At 50.5% G+C, this 15,559-nt stretch overlaps 2 protein-coding genes across 4 annotated transcripts in view; one reads left to right on the top strand and one right to left on the bottom strand.

Moving 5' to 3' along the window:
• The window catches only part of PRAP1 (proline rich acidic protein 1), a 290,117-nt gene that overhangs the window by 112,029 nt on the left and 162,529 nt on the right, over positions 1–15,559 (top strand). The gene's annotated exons all lie outside the window — the stretch shown is intronic.
• Positions 590–15,559, bottom strand: part of CALY (calcyon neuron specific vesicular protein) — an 84,571-nt gene continuing 69,601 nt past the window's right edge. For all 3 annotated transcript variants that reach the window (XM_068255350.1, XM_068255349.1, XM_068255348.1), the window contains one exon: positions 590–1,611. In XM_068255350.1, coding sequence (XP_068111451.1) covers positions 1,417–1,611 — 195 coding nt within the window. In that variant the 3' untranslated portion in view covers positions 590–1,416. The remainder of the gene's footprint in view (positions 1,612–15,559) is intronic.

Genomic DNA, 15,559 nt, shown 5'->3' with positions numbered 1-15,559 from the left:
AGGCTGAGACACCAAAGTGCATCCTTCCATCCCTCCCACTCCAGCCGTCACACACTGATTGCCATTAGACTACGAGGTGCCCCAGGGCCCCCAGCACTTTCATCTATAGTTATCTTGCTTGAAGTCACTGCCATGTATCCCCTTTTCTTATTTCTCTCTGCTCCAAGCACAATAGGGAAATGATACCTGAGTGAGTTGTGCGCCCCCTCCTGCACTGCACCCTGAGGCTGGAGCCTCTCTCACCTCTGCCTCGGCCCAGCCCTGTTATCTGTGTATATATATATATATTTGTAAATTGCTTCTGCAAAACCTATTGTGCCTTGTTCTTGTAACTATTGTTAAGTTACAATTCTGTTTGTAATACTCTGTTACATTATATTGGAAAATTAAAAAAAAAAACATTTTATTGTGAAAAAAAGAATATGTACTATATCAATAATACTGAACAAGGCTATTACTTAGCCTTTACATAAGTATAATGAATTAATGTAGTGCAAATACTGATTATTTTGCAGACAAACTGAAATATTTATATTTATTTTTGAAGTAAACAAAAAAAATCACCAAATCTCTCAAATAAAGGCCACTGTACAGTTGAAAGTAATATATTTAATGTAGCATACAAATGATATGCCATGATGTCACAATACAATATGGACTGAGTTATCCAGTTTAAGCACAGAATAGGTTGCTGATAAAAACGTCTCTAAACCGTTACATGAAAGGACCCCCCAACAAATGTTTGTTTTCTAATATCAATAGGGGCCCTTGCTCTGATGGTCTTGGTCATATGGATGGTAATAGTAGGTTTTAGCTTCATATGTGGAAAACATGTTTACTGTAGGTTGTGATAACTGCCCGTGTGTAATTTAATGTGGAAACTCATTTTAATTATCTATTAAATTTTAACAAGCAAAAGTAGGATGCCCATAACAAACAACTCCTGAATGAAGCATATACTTTATAAATACTAGATGCAAAGAGGAGGTGCGTTTTGACGATAATGGATGTACATTAGAAATGCGTACTAGACGACAGAGTCATTTAGGCTAAGGTGCTACATAGAGTTGTTTAGGTATTTATTAGATACACTCTGTCACTTGCAGCTATTCTATTCTTTTCATCAGTGTAAAATTGTCTGTACTTTTTAACTATTCCTTTTATGTATTTTTATCCAGAGCTTTGCCCCACAATAAAACACTCTGTAAAACACTGAATGGGTAAGTGTTTTAACTTTATTGCATCTCTGGCACACCTTATTATGTGGGACTGGTGTTATTTTTCATGAATATGTTTCAGGCAAATTAGTGCATGGTGATAGGGAACGCTTCCCATTACAGTATTCCCATAATCAACAATCTTCCCTATAGTTTACCTCAGTTAACAAATTCTTCCCCTTCCCTTAACAACAAAAGTTCACTGCTGCACTGCACCCAACTCTCTTTTGGCCTTCTCAGCCTCCTTAAGAGCATTGATGACAGGTAGCCAGGGAGATGGCAGCTCAGGAATGGTCTTCTTGGCCTGTGTGATAGCTGTGTAAAGGGCACCACGTGGTCCTGCTTCTTGCTGGGAGTAATACATTTCCAGGTCTGTTGGAGAGCAATGCTTGTGCTGAAAGAGAAACAAACATTGTTACAAAATAGAAAATTTGGGCCCGTTCACGATGGGGCGGTGCGGTAAATTTACGGCACCTCACCGCAGCCTAATAGTAGTTCATACTACCCACATCGCAGTATGCTGAGCAGGAAGTGCCCTATCTAACGCACGCACATACCCATATTTGCGCGCGGCTCCTTCAGCAACCTGTGCCGATCTGCATCGAACCAGAAATCATGTAAAATAAGTCTATGGCTATGCAGGTTTTTTTTTTTAGAAATGTTGGTGGCGGTGATGTGGACCACACATGCGCGGAAGGGTATTTTCACTATTCCGCGCACTTCTGAATTTCCCAAACAGGAAGTGAGCACAAGCGAGCGTCACTTCCTGTTTGGATGTCTGCCAGAAGGGGATTACTGTGAATTAACGCAGTATTATTATTATTATTATTATTTAGTATTTATATAGCGCCAACATATTACGCAGCGCTGTACAGAGTATATATATATTGTCTTGTCACTAACTGTCCCTCAAAGGAGCTCACAATCTAATCCCTACCATTGCCATATGTCTATATTATGTAGTGTAAGTACTGTAGTCTAGGGCCAATTTTTAGGGGGAGCCAATTAACTTATCCGTATGTTTTTGGAATGTGGGAGGAAACCGGAGTGCCCGGAGGAAACCCACGCAGACACGGAGAGAACATACAAACTCTTTGCAGATAGTGCCCTGGATGGGATTCGAACCAGGGTCCCAGCGCTGCAAGGCGAGAGCGCTAACCACTACGCCACCGTGCTGCCCAGTAATCCCTGAAGACCTGTTTTTGGCGGTGCGGCCCTGCACCGCTGCCGCCAACTTGCAGTCTGAAACCGGCCTCAGGGAAATCTAAGGAACCTAAAGAAACATGTGGTGGAAGAAATAAGGCGGCTGCCATCTGCATGCCATTTTAACGGTTATCATGATGATTTTTTTGCTTCTTGAGCCATATACACTGTATTCCTAAAAGAGTTGGCTGGATTTGTTCCAGGGATTTTAGGTAACTGCAATCTGGAATCAGGAAGATTTTTTTCCCTTCCAAGGCTAACTGGCCCAAAGCTCTTAAGGATTATTTGCCTTCTTCTGGATCAATAGGGATATGTGCTGGAGGACAGTGTTGTACAATGTATTTTTTTTTCTTGTTGAACTTCATGGATGGAAGTCATTTTTTACAACCAAACCATGTAACTATGGGTCTGATGTACTAAAATCCAGTAAAGTTGCCGTGTGCAGGGATTGCTTGGCCAGTTAAAGAGCAACTGTTAGGCATGAATTTAAAAATAGTTTTGTATATCCCTCTTTAATAAAGCCTACAAAGATGCTAAAAAGGCACTGGCACATTGAAAAAACATTCACACTTTTACATTAATATGATTTATAAATCCTCTTGCCCCCAGCTCCTAATTCGTACGCAGAGCCGCAAGAGAAGTAGCAGTGAATGCTGGGCGGCCCTACTGTTCCCTGTGCCTCCCCTTCATTTCATATTCCTCCCCTGTATGCAGTAGTGCAGCTCGATTGGCTGCTTCCTCTGCCCCTCACGTTTTCCCCAGCCACGCCTCTGCTCCTCTCTGATTGGCAATACAGAGAAGTCACTGTCAGCAACGTCATCTGTAGTTGCCGGAGGAGTGAATATGAGGCTGTTTGCAGCGGCGACCAGAAGACAGGAGAGAGAGAAGACAGGAGATAGCGGAGAACGGATCCAGAGCCGGAGGAGGGAAGACCCTATGTGGACGGACGGACGGACGGACGGAAGACTAATCCAGCCGGAGGGGAACTTGCCGAGGCTGCTGACAGAGAAGAGCGACGTGTGGTAATGTATTTTTTTTTATTACACGCACCACCGCTGCGCATCTCTGCATCCAAATGAGGGCAGACCTGTATCTACACTGGGGCAAGACCTATATGGGGGGGCGGACCTATAACTACACTGGGGGAAGACCTATATCGGGGGCAGACCTATACCTACACTGGGGGAAGACCAATATCGGGGGGCAGACCTATACATACACTGGGGGAAGACCTATATCGGGGGGCAGACCTATACCTACACTGGGGGAAGACCTATACAGGGGCAGACCTATACCTACACTGGGGGAAGACCTATACAGGGGCAGACCTATACCTACACTGGGGGAAGACCTGTACTGGGGGCAGACAAATACCTATACTGGGGTCAAATATATACCTGTACTGGGTGAGGAACTATACTAGGCGCTGAGCTATAGCTAAACTAGGGGCAGATCTATACAAAGGGCAGACGCATACCCACGCCGGGGGCAGACCTGTACCTATACTGGGGAAGACATACCTACATGGGGGGGGGGAGAAGACCTATACCGGGGACAGACCTCTACCAGGTGCATACCTATACTGGGGGAAGACATATACCTACACTGGGGGCAGACGTGCACCTATGCTGGGGCAGAAACATACCTATACTGGGGGCAAAACTATAACTATACTGGGGCAGAAGCATACCTATACTGGGGGTAGACCTATACCTATGCTGGGGGCAGGTGTGCCCCTATATACCGGGGACAGAACTATACCTATACTGGGGGTATATGTATACCTATACTGGGGGCAGAACTATACCTATACTGGGGGTAGATGTATAGGTCTGCCCCCAGTATAGGCATACATCTGCCCTCAGTATAGGCATACATCTGCCCCCAGTATAAGCATACATCTGCCCCCAGTATAAGCATACATCTGCCCCCAGTATAGGTGTAGGTCTGCCCCCGGTATAGAGCTTCAACCAGTACAGTTATATACCTGCCCCTAGTATCGTTATAGGTATAGGTCTGCCCCATTAGCTTGCAGAGATGTGCAGTGGTGGTGCCTGTAATAAAAAAAAATACATTACCACACGTTGCTCTTTTCCTTCTTCCTCTTTCAGCAGCCTCAGCAAGCAATGCGATGGGGTTCCCCTCTGCCGGTCTTCCGTCTGTCCACATGGGGTCTTCCCTCCTCCGGGTCTGGGATCCGCGCTCCGGCATCCGTCAACGATCTCCACCGTCCTTCTGGTCACCAACGCAAGCAGCCTCCTGTGCACTCCGTCGGCAACTACAGATGACATCGGTGACGTCCCTGTATTGCCAATCAGAGAGGAGCCGAGGCGTGGCTGCCTCTCCTCTCCCTCCATAGGACAGTACATGCAGCCTCCTGCCTCTCCTCCCCTCTCCATAGGACAGGCCAGTACATGCAGTCACCTGCCTCTCCATTGGACAGGACAGTACATGCACCGTCCTGCCTCTCCTTCCCTCAGGACAGTACATGCAGCCTCCTGCCTCTCCCCTCTCCATAGGACAGTACATGCACCCTCCTGCTTCTCCTCCCCTCTCCATAGGACAGTACATGCACCCTCCTGCCTCTCCTCCCCTCTCCATAGCACAGTACATGCTGCCTCTCCCCCTCTCCATAGGACAGTACATGCACCCTCCTGCCTCTCTTCCCCTCTCCATAGGACAGTACATGCACCCTCCTGCCTCTCCTCCCCTCTCCATAGCACAGTACATGCAGCCTTCTGCCCCTCCTCCCCTCTCCATAGGACAGTACATGCACCCTCCTGCCTCTCCTCCCCTCTCCATAGGACAGTACATGCATCCTCCTGCCTCTCCTCCCCTCTCCATAGCACAGTACATGCTGCCTCTCCCCCTCTCCATAGGACAGTACATGCACCCTCTGCCTCTCCTCCCTTCTCCATAGGACAGTACATGCACCCTCCTGCCTCTCCTCCCCTCTCCATAGGACAGTACATGCACCCTCCTGCCTCTCCTCCCCTCTCCATGGGACAGTACATGCACCCTCCTGCCTCTCCTCCCCTCTCCATAGCACAGTACATGCTGCCTCTCCCCCTCTCCATAGGACAGTACATGCACCCTCCTGCCTCTCTTCCCCTCTCCATAGGACAGTATATGCAGCCTCCTGCCTCTCTTCCCTTCTCCATAGGACAGTATATGCAGCCTCCTGCCTCTCTTCCCTTCTCCATAGGACAGTACATGCAGCCTCCTGCCTCTCCCCCTCTCCATAGGACAGTACGTGCACCCTCCTGCCTCGCTTCTCCTCCCCTCTCCATAGGACAGTACATGCACCCTCCTGCCTCTCCTCCCCTCTCCATAGGACAGTACATGCAGCCTCCTGCCTCTCTTCCCCTCTCCATAGGACAGTACATGCAGCCTCCTGCCCCTCTTCCCCTCTCCATAGGACAGTACATGCACCCCCCTGCCTCTCCTCCCCTCTCCATAGGACAGTACATGCACCCTCCTGCCTCTCTTCCCCTCTCCATAGGACAGTACATGCAGCCTCCTGCCTCTCTTCCCCTCTCCATAGGACAGTACATGCAGCCTCCTGCCCCTCTTCCCCTCTCCATAGGACAGTACATGCACCTCCCTGCCTCTCCTCCCCTCTCCATAGGACAGTACATGCAGCCTCCTGCCTCTCTTCCCCTCTCCATAGGACAGTACATGCAGCCTCCTGCCCCTCTTCCCCTCTCCATAGGACGGTACATGCACCCTCCTGCCTCTCTTCCCCTCTCCATAGGACAGTACATGCAGCCTCCTGCCTCTCTTCCCCTCTCCATAGGACAGTACATGCAGCCTCCTGCCCCTCTTCCCCTCTCCATAGGACAGTACATACAGCCTCCTGCCTCTCCTCCGCTTGACATAGGACAGTACATGCAGCCACCTGCCTCTCCTCCCCTCTCCATAGGACAGTACATGCAGCCACCTGCCTCTCCTCCCCTCTCCATAGGACAATACATAAAGCCTCCTGCCTCTCCTCTCTCCATAGGACAATACATGCACCCCCCTGCCTCTCTTTCCCTCTCCATAGGACAGTACATGCAGCCTCCTGCCTCTCCTCCCCTCTCCATAGGACAGTACATGCAGCCTCCTGCCTCTCTTCCCCTCTCCATCGGACAGTACATGCAGCCTCCTGCCTCTCTTCCCCTCTCCATAGGACAGTACATGCACCTCCCTGCCTCTCCTCCCCTCTCCATAGGACAGTACATGCAGCCTCCTGCCTCTCTTCCCCTCTCCATAGGACAGTACATGCAGCCTCCTGCCCCTCTTCCCCTCTCCATAGGACAGTACATGCACCCTCCTGCCTCTCTTCCCCTCTCCATAGGACAGTACATGCAGCCTCCTGCCTCTCTTCCCCTCTCCATAGGACAGTACATGCAGCCTCCTGCCCCTCTTCCCCTCTCCATAGGACAGTACATACAGCCTCCTGCCTCTCCTCCGCTTGACATAGGACAGTACATGCAGCCACCTGCCTCTCCTCCCCTCTCCATAGGACAGTACATGCAGCCACCTGCCTCTCCTCCCCTCTCCATAGGACAATACATAAAGCCTCCTGCCTCTCCTCTCTCCATAGGACAATACATGCACCCCCCTGCCTCTCTTTCCCTCTCCATAGGACAGTACATGCAGCCTCCTGCCTCTCCTCCCCTCTCCATAGGACAGTACATGCAGCCTCCTGCCTCTCTTCCCCTCTCCATCGGACAGTACATGCAGCCTCCTGCCTCTCTTCCCCTCTCCATAGGACAGTACATGCAGCCTCCTGCCTCTCCTCCCCTCTCCATAGGACAGTACATGCAGCCTCCTGCCTCTCCTCCCCTCTCCATAGGACAGTACATGCAGCCTCCTGCCTATCCTCCCCTCTCCATAGGACAGTAAGTGCAGCCTCCTGCCTCTCCTCCCCTCTCCATAGGACAGTACATGCACCCTCCTGCCCCTCTTCCCCTCTCCATAGGACAGTACATGCACCCTCCTGCCTCTCCTCCCCTCTCCATAGCACAGTACATGCACCCTCCTGCCTCTCCTCCCCTCTCCATAGCACAGTACATGCAGCCTCCTGCCTCTCCTCCCCTCTCCATAGGACAGTACATGCAGCCTCCTGCCTCTCCTCCCCTCCCCATAGCACAGTACATGCAGCCTCCTGCCTCTCCTCCCCTCTCCATAGCACAGTACATGCAGCCTCCAGCCTCTCCTCCCCTCTCCATAGGACAGTACATGCAGCCTCCTGCCTCTCCTCTCTCCATAGGACAATACATGCACCCCCCTGCCTCTCTTCCCCTCTCCATAGGACAGTACATACAGCCTCCTGCCTCTCCTCCGCTTGACATAGGACAGTACATGCAGCCACCTGCCTCTCCTCCCCTCTCCATAGGACAGTACATGCAGCCACCTGCCTCTCCTCCCCTCTCCATAGGACAGTACATGCAGCCTCCTGCCTCTCCTCCCCTCTCCATAGCACAGTACATGCAGCCTCCTGCCTCTCCTCCGCTTGACATAGGACAGTACATGGCTAGGTACACACCATACATTTGTCTGGAAGATTTACCTGCTAGTTCGATTATTTTCAATGCGTTCCATCTGAACTAAAAAAAAGTTTTTCAAAGCAATTTTTCTGATGAAATTGTGTTCACTTCTATGAAAAACAAACGGCAAAACCATTGAAAATCAGAACGTGTTGGTAATAATCGATCTGGCTGATAAATCTGCCTAATGCTGGACATACACGGCAGGTTTATGCGCCGGAATCGAGCCGCTGGCTCGATGCTGGCGCATCCCTGCTCGTCCGCGCGGATCGATTCCGTCCCGTCCCCGTGGGCACTTCCTTATCAGCGATTCGTTTTCTGCATTGTCCACCCGCGGGGATCAAGCACGGTATCGACCCGGTGCGGTGATCGGACAGGTTGAATATTATCAATCGAGCCATCAGCTCGATTGATAATATAAAATGCGCCGTGTATGCCCAGCATAAGAATTGTGTGGTGTGTAGCTACTAGCTAGCATTTAGAATGCATGGAAGGAGGCTCTCTGCTGGAGGCTGGTGCATTTATAGTGGTTGACATAGGAGCTATTTTACACAGATACGCCCATGACAAACTGCAACAATATAAGTGTGCAGAGGAGTTGTGACATGACGTTTGGTCTGTCTATCATTAGCCAGTAACTGCTCATGCTGTCACACACCTCTAAAGAGGATTCAGTGTGCAAGAAAAGTAACGTGTTAACGAAGGATGAAACCAAGTGCAGTCTTTAGACTATGCCACTGCTGCACAAACGTACATGCAGACAGGATTTCAGTAAGTTGGGAAAATCACTCATCCTCTTTAGCAGTTTTTGACATCCTGTCCTCAGACATAAGCAAGCTCTGCAGAGTCGCACATTGATGATGTATGAGAAGCCATACCTTGGTGGGAGTGTCTGAGGGCTGGGAAAAGGGAGTGCTAATGCATACTAAATCAGAAGGAGGAGGCAGGGCCGGGCCGAGGCATAGGCTGGAGAGGCTCCAGCCTCAGGGCGCAGTGTAGGAGGGGGCGCAGAATTCATTGAGCTGTCATTCCTAATTGTGTTTGAAGCAGAAAGAAATAAGAAAAGGGGATACATGGCAGTGACTGCAAGCCAGATAACTAGATGTTAAGGTGTTGGGAAGGTTGTGGGCCCTGTGGCGCCTCTTAGTCTAATAGCAATCAGTGTGTGATGGCTGGGGTGGCAGGGATGGAGGGGTGCACTTTGGGGGCTCAGCCTTGGGTGCTGGAGGACCTTGTCCCGGCTCTGGGAGGAGGGCAAACAGTAAGGGAGGATATGACATCACGATTGGCTTCACACACAGTCATCCTAAAATGGAACCTCCCAGGAATAGAAATTTCTTTATTTACTATATATAACTCGCTGCAAAGCAAAACATGGACAGTGCAATGCATATGTTATGTAAGTACAGCAAGTATTTATCTACTTATATATGTGTTTTTTTTTCCGGAGACACTATGCCTAACAGCTCCTCTTTAACCATTACTAGTGCAGGGGGAGCATTAGCCGTTAACCCTTAGCGCCACATGCGTTATAGCAGTAACACACACGTTGCCTTGGTAAAGCATGGTGTAAATGCATGTGTTACCACATCAATGCACATGGTAACACACATGGGAGTTGATTCACTAAGCTGCACTGCTACAGCAGCACAGTGTAATGACAACAGAGCTTGGTAATAAATCTCAGCGCACGCTATGCAGTCATGGCATGCGCTGCTAAATTACGCTCTCCTCTGATTAATGAGCGATTCGTTAAACTTAACAAGAGCTCCACTGAACCCACCCAGAGCCCCGGCGGGTCGAGTTACATAAGAATGATATTCCTGAACTTTGATTGGCCCAGTAGGCTGCCTGTCACTTGACAGTCAGCTTACTGGGCCAATCAAAGTGCAGGAACTCTACCAGAATTTAGTGCATCAGGCCCTATGTAACCTAACTTTACACACACGATCCATCTGATTGCCAGACAGAGAAGTGTGATTTGTCCATTGAGAGAATATGTCTCCACTCTTCTAGAGTCCAGTGGCAGAGTACTTTACACTACTGCATTTGATGCTTTGCATTGTACTTGGTGATGTAAGCTCTCTCTGCACTGTTCTTGAGCTAGTCTGAAGACCACATGTTTGGAGGTCTGTAGCTACTGACTCTGCAGAAAGATAATAACTTCTGCGCATTTTGCGCCTTAGTATATGTTGACCCCGTTTTGTTATTTTATGTGCCCTACCACTTTCTTTGTAAGTTGCTATTTTTCCTAATTACTTCCATATTGTTTCAATACCATTAACAGTTGACCGTGGAATACTTAATACTGATTAATAGTATTCATTTATAAAATGCAAACATATTCTGTACAAAATAGGAAAACAAACAAGGGGTACATAATGATACAGATAATAAGGCCCGGTTCACATTAGCGGTTGTTTGCCAAATGGACCAGATGACCTGACCGGATCCGGATCGGAACCGTACGGTTCTCCGGATCCGGTCAGGTTGCATCAGGTGTCCATCAGGATGCGATCCGGATCCGTTTGGCAAAAGTTCCGTTAAAAACAAAAAAAATGTTGGGGTCAGGGAGGTCAGCAGAAGGGGGACCTGTGGAATCAGGCCCTCTGCTGTTTAGCACTCACCTCCACCTCCGACATGCTGCCAACATCTCCGGATCCGGATCCAGCTGTGCTGCTCCACTCCAAAATGCTTGCCCATGTGTCCCCATCCAATATCGCCGCAACAATCCCCATAGGAAGTGGGGTAGAACATCCGGATTTCTCAGCCAGTGTGTTGTGCGCTCTCCGGTTCCCATTGGTTTGTATTGGCCGGATGGTGCAGTCCGGCTCCGCCCCGGATACGGCTGCCGGAGGAGCCGGATGAAAAAATAGCGCATGTTGGAACGGAGGCCGGAGTCCGGATCCGGCCCGGATCCGGTCCGGCTCCGGTTCGGCAGAACGGACGCATGTGAACGGACGCATAGGCTTTCATTGCTATGCCGTGCGTCCGTTCCGTCCGTTCTGCAAGCGGTGCGGCTCCGGCACGGCGATTCCGGAGGGCCACCGCAAGTGTGAACCGGGCCTAATACACATCAAATATGGACACTGGTACATACAGCATGATATATGAAACACTTGACAGTATTGCCCCATGGCGCACCAAATCAGCAACCAAAAAGCAGAAAGCTAACTGGTTTGACAAAACCATCATGGATCTAAAAAAAAAGGGCGCAGACTAAAAAGACAGTGGCGTAAATCAAGGTCCGAGAAACACAAATCTAGCCTAGTTCAATACCTCAGACAATACCAACAAGCAATAACCAAGAAAAAAATCAGACTATCTTGCACAAAATATCTACAGCCCACAACAAAGCTGCTCAACTCTTCCACACAGTGGAATCACTTTGCAATCCTTCCTGCCTAAAAGCCCCAACCACATTCTCCAGGGAAAGGTTTGAAGAATTCCCTGCCTTCTTCACAAACAAGGTGTCTGCCATCCGTGCCAGCATTACACCAACAACATCAATTGACCACAGGACTTTGCATATGCCTACTATCGTACCACCATGGCAAGCCTTTGACACTGAGTGAAGAAGATTTTGGAATTCTCATTCAAAGTCTCCGCCCTACTACCTGCGACTTGGATCCTGGCCCAACTGGATCCTTAATGCAGTGCCCAGAGCTGATCCGGCCAGCACTTCACTAAATAACTCAGTGCTCCATTCAAAGTGGACTTTTCCCAGAAGAACTAAAGAAAGCAATTATAAAACCCCTCTTGAAGAAACCATCACTAGATCCTGATTCTGTGACCAACTACAGACCTGTGGCAAACTTAACCATTCCTATCAGAATCAGAATCAGAATCGTTTATTTCGCCAAGCATGATTGCTCATGCCCGGAATTATTTTTGGCACATACATATAGCTCGGGAGAAAGACATATAAAGGGGACATATAATAGAGAAATGGATCGATGTCAGCAACAGCAGAAGCAATCAGTTGCATTACATTACATTATATAACATTCTAGTCCGTTAATTGACCCCGAGATGACCAGTGGTTAATCTTGTGGGCTGGGTGGTTCGGTCGATTGTTCGGCCGTGGCCCGGCTTGTTCCACCGTTCGTTAGGGCTTGCACCGATGGAAGTATGTGGAGGGAGTTTAAGTAGCTGACCGCCGATGGGAAAAAAGAGTTCCTGTGTCTAACAGTCTTTGCGGGGATGGCTCGAAGTCTCCGGCCTAGCGGAAGCAAGCTGAAGTATCGGTGGCCTGGGTGTGAGGGGTCGTTAGCGATCCTCAGTGCCCTGGATTTCAGTCTTTTGTTGTACAGTAGTGCAAGTGAGGGGAGGGGGCACCCAATGATCCTCTCCGCCGACCTAATGACCCTCTGTAGTTTGAGCTTGTCACTGGCGGTGGCTCTAGCGTACCAGACCAGGATGGAAGAGCAGAGGATTGACTCAGTGGTGGCCGAGTAGAAGCTGGTCAGAATTTCTCGGGTCATGCCGACCTTCCTTAGCTGTCGGAGGAAGTAGAGTCTTTGCTGGGCTTTCCGTTGGATGGTAGTGATATTGGGCTTCCAACTGAGATCACTGGAGATAGTAGTGCCCAGAAGATGGGCACAGGGCACTCTAGCTACCTCAGTGCCATCAATATAGATTGGGGGAGGGGTGGGGGCCGACCTCCTGAAGTCAATTATTAGCTCGACAGTTTTAGCAGTGTTAAGCACCAGCCTGTTCTCCTTGCACCAGTTGCAGATTCTCTCCACCTGCTGACGGTACTCCTGGACGTTATCGTTAGTGACAAGGCCAACAACGGTGGTGTCATCGGCGAACTTGATGACCTTGACTGAGTCTGCCTCCGATCTGCAGTTGTTCGTGTAGAGGGAGAACAGTAGTGGAGACAGCAGGGGCGCCTGTGTTTGTTGTCACTGCTTTGGAGCAGATGTCGCTCAGCCTGACGACTTGGGATCTGTTGGTGAGAAAGTCTGTGATCCAAAGGCGTAAGATTGAGTGGACACCAAGTGCGGCAAGGTCCTCCTGTAGTATGCGTGGACAGATGGTGTTAAAAGCCGAGCTGAAGTCAAGGAGTAGTATCCTGGCATACGCGTTTGGCCTATCAAGATGGTCATTGATGAGCTCCATGCAGATATTAATTGCGTCATCGGTGGACCTGTTTGCCCTGTAGGCGAACTGGTAGGGGTCTAGGAGGGGCGAAGTGTAGAGCTTGAGGTTGGCTAGGACCGCCCGCTCCAGGGTTTTCATAATGACGGACGTCAGGGCCACGGGCCTAAAGTTGTTAAGGTCTGAGACCCCCTGCTTTTTAGGGACAGGTATGATGGTAGACCTCTTGAAGCAAGTGGGAACCTTGCCTTCCTTCAGTGACTTGGAGAAGATATCAGAGAGGATGGGGGCCAGTTGCCGACAGCCGGTTTTCAAGCAGGCTGGGGATACGCCGTCAGGGCCGGAGGCTTTCCTGACGTTTAGCGTTGATAGAAGGCGCAGGACGTCGGCCTCGCTTACTTCCAAAGGGGAGTGTGGACTCGGGTTGATGTCTGCAGGGCATGGAGAGGGGTTGGGTGATTCCAGACGCCCCTTCTGTGCTTCCTGGTTCTCGAACCTGCAGTAGAATCTGCTCAGATATTCTGCGAGTTTCAGGCTGGGTGCTGCATGTTGGGGTCGGGGTTTGTAGTTAGTGGCGGCCTTCAGCCCCTTCCATACAGCCCTTGAGTCCATAGATCTCAGGTTTTGTTCCATTTTTGCAGCGTACTCCTTTTTGGCAACTCTCAGCTCCCGATTGAGGTCATTTCTCGCTCTCCTGTAGTCCTCCTGGTTGCCAGACTTATGTGCCGCTTCCTTGCGCCTCCGCAGTTGTCGTAGCTTGATAGTGAACCACGGCTTGTTGTTCGGGTACACCTTGAAGGATTTTGTTGGTACGCAGGAGTCCTCACAGAAACTGATGTAAGAGGCGACATTATCTGCCCATTCATCCAGGTTTGTCGCTTCTAGGGACTTCCAGTCAGTGCAGTCGAAACAGGCTTGCAGTTGCAGCTTGGCCTCATCTGACCACACTTTGATAGGCTTGAGTGCCGGTTTAGCCGTTTCTAGGTGCCTCTTGTAGGTGGGAATAAGGTGGATGAGGCAGTGGTCAGAGGAGCCGAGGGCTGCCCATGGGACCGCCTTGTATGCTTCCTTCAGTGCTGTGTAGCAGTGGTCGAGTGTGTTTGGGCCTCTGGTAGGGCAGGCTACATGCTGGTAGTAACGTGGCATCTCCTGTCGTAGGTTGGCCTTGTTGAAATCGCCAACGACGATGAACAGTGAGTCCGGGAGGGATGTCTCCCACTGCAAGATGGTCTCATTTAGGTCCAGCAGGGCAGATTTGACGTCGGCATCAGGAGGTATGTACACTCCGGCAAGGACATAAGAGGAGAACTCGCGTGGTGAGTATGGCGGCCTGCAGTTAATTAGTAGGAGTTCCAGGTCTGGGGAGCACTTCCTGTCAAGTACCAAGGGGGTGGCGCACCATGAGGAGCCAATGTAGAAGCAGATGCCCCCTCCTCTTTTCTTCCCAGAGAGGACCGGGTCTCGGTCTGCACGGATGAGGCTGTAGTCCGGGAGAAGGAGGGCGCTCTCGGGGATGTCCTCATGTAACCATGTTTCTGTGAAGCAGAGTGCTGGAGTGTTTCTGCCGAGGTCTTTCCTGGCTGTCGCAGAGGAGGCGCAGTTCGTCTAGTTTGTTGGGGAGGGATTGAACATTTGCCAGGAGGACTGAGGGGATGGCTGACCGAAGGCCCTTCTTTCTCAGCCTCACACGGGCCCCAGCTCGGCATCCTCTCCGCCTTCGGCCTGCATGTTGTCTCAGTGCTGGATCCAAGACTTGCCGGATGTGGTTCCAGACCAGGGTAATTAGGAGCTTGGCTTCAGGGGGTGAGGGGCAACGTGGTTCACACCCTAGTAGCTGTTCTCTGGTGAAGGTCGTGCGTGTGGAGGGGGACGGCGGAGGCGGGCCTGGGCCCCAGGCACGAGGGGTGGATGGGCGCCAGCGTGGGGTGGTGGAGCATGGCATACTGGCACTTCCAGCTTGCTTCTCTGGGTGTGCGGAGCAACCGCCGGCTGCTCAGACAGGCAGACTAGAGATCAGTTGGTGGTGTGCATGGTACAGCAGAGTTCAGCACAAGGCAGCATGAATGTGCAATCGTCAGTACTTCACAGCCCAAGACAGCAGGGAATGCATCAATGTTCAGCAGGGATACATGCAGGCTAGTTATAACACCCAACAGTTCAGAGAGCTAGGCCCAGAGGGATCTAAAGAGGGACCCAACATGTTCAGCAAGCTAGGCCAGAGGGATCTAAGGAGGGACAGGCCTGCGGTGGGACAGCTTAGTGGTGCACATGGTACAGCAGGGTTCAGCACAAGGCAGGCATGAATATGTGACAGTCAGTAGTGCACAGCCAAAGTCAGCAGGGAATGCATCAACAGTTCCGCAGGGATACATGCAGGGTAGCAAGCTAGGCCCAGAGGGATCTAGAGAGGGACCCAACAGGTTCGGCAGACTAGGCCCAGAGGAGTCTAGAGGGACTGGCCTGCGGTGGGACAGCAGACAGGCAGTGTGTGAAGTGAGGCCT

Source organism: Hyperolius riggenbachi, chromosome 10 (assembly GCF_040937935.1).
Source record: "Hyperolius riggenbachi isolate aHypRig1 chromosome 10, aHypRig1.pri, whole genome shotgun sequence".
Taxonomy (NCBI): domain Eukaryota; kingdom Metazoa; phylum Chordata; class Amphibia; order Anura; family Hyperoliidae; genus Hyperolius; species Hyperolius riggenbachi.
The sequence above is the reverse complement of the archived record's forward strand: the minus strand, read 5'-3'. Positions and strand labels throughout refer to the sequence as shown.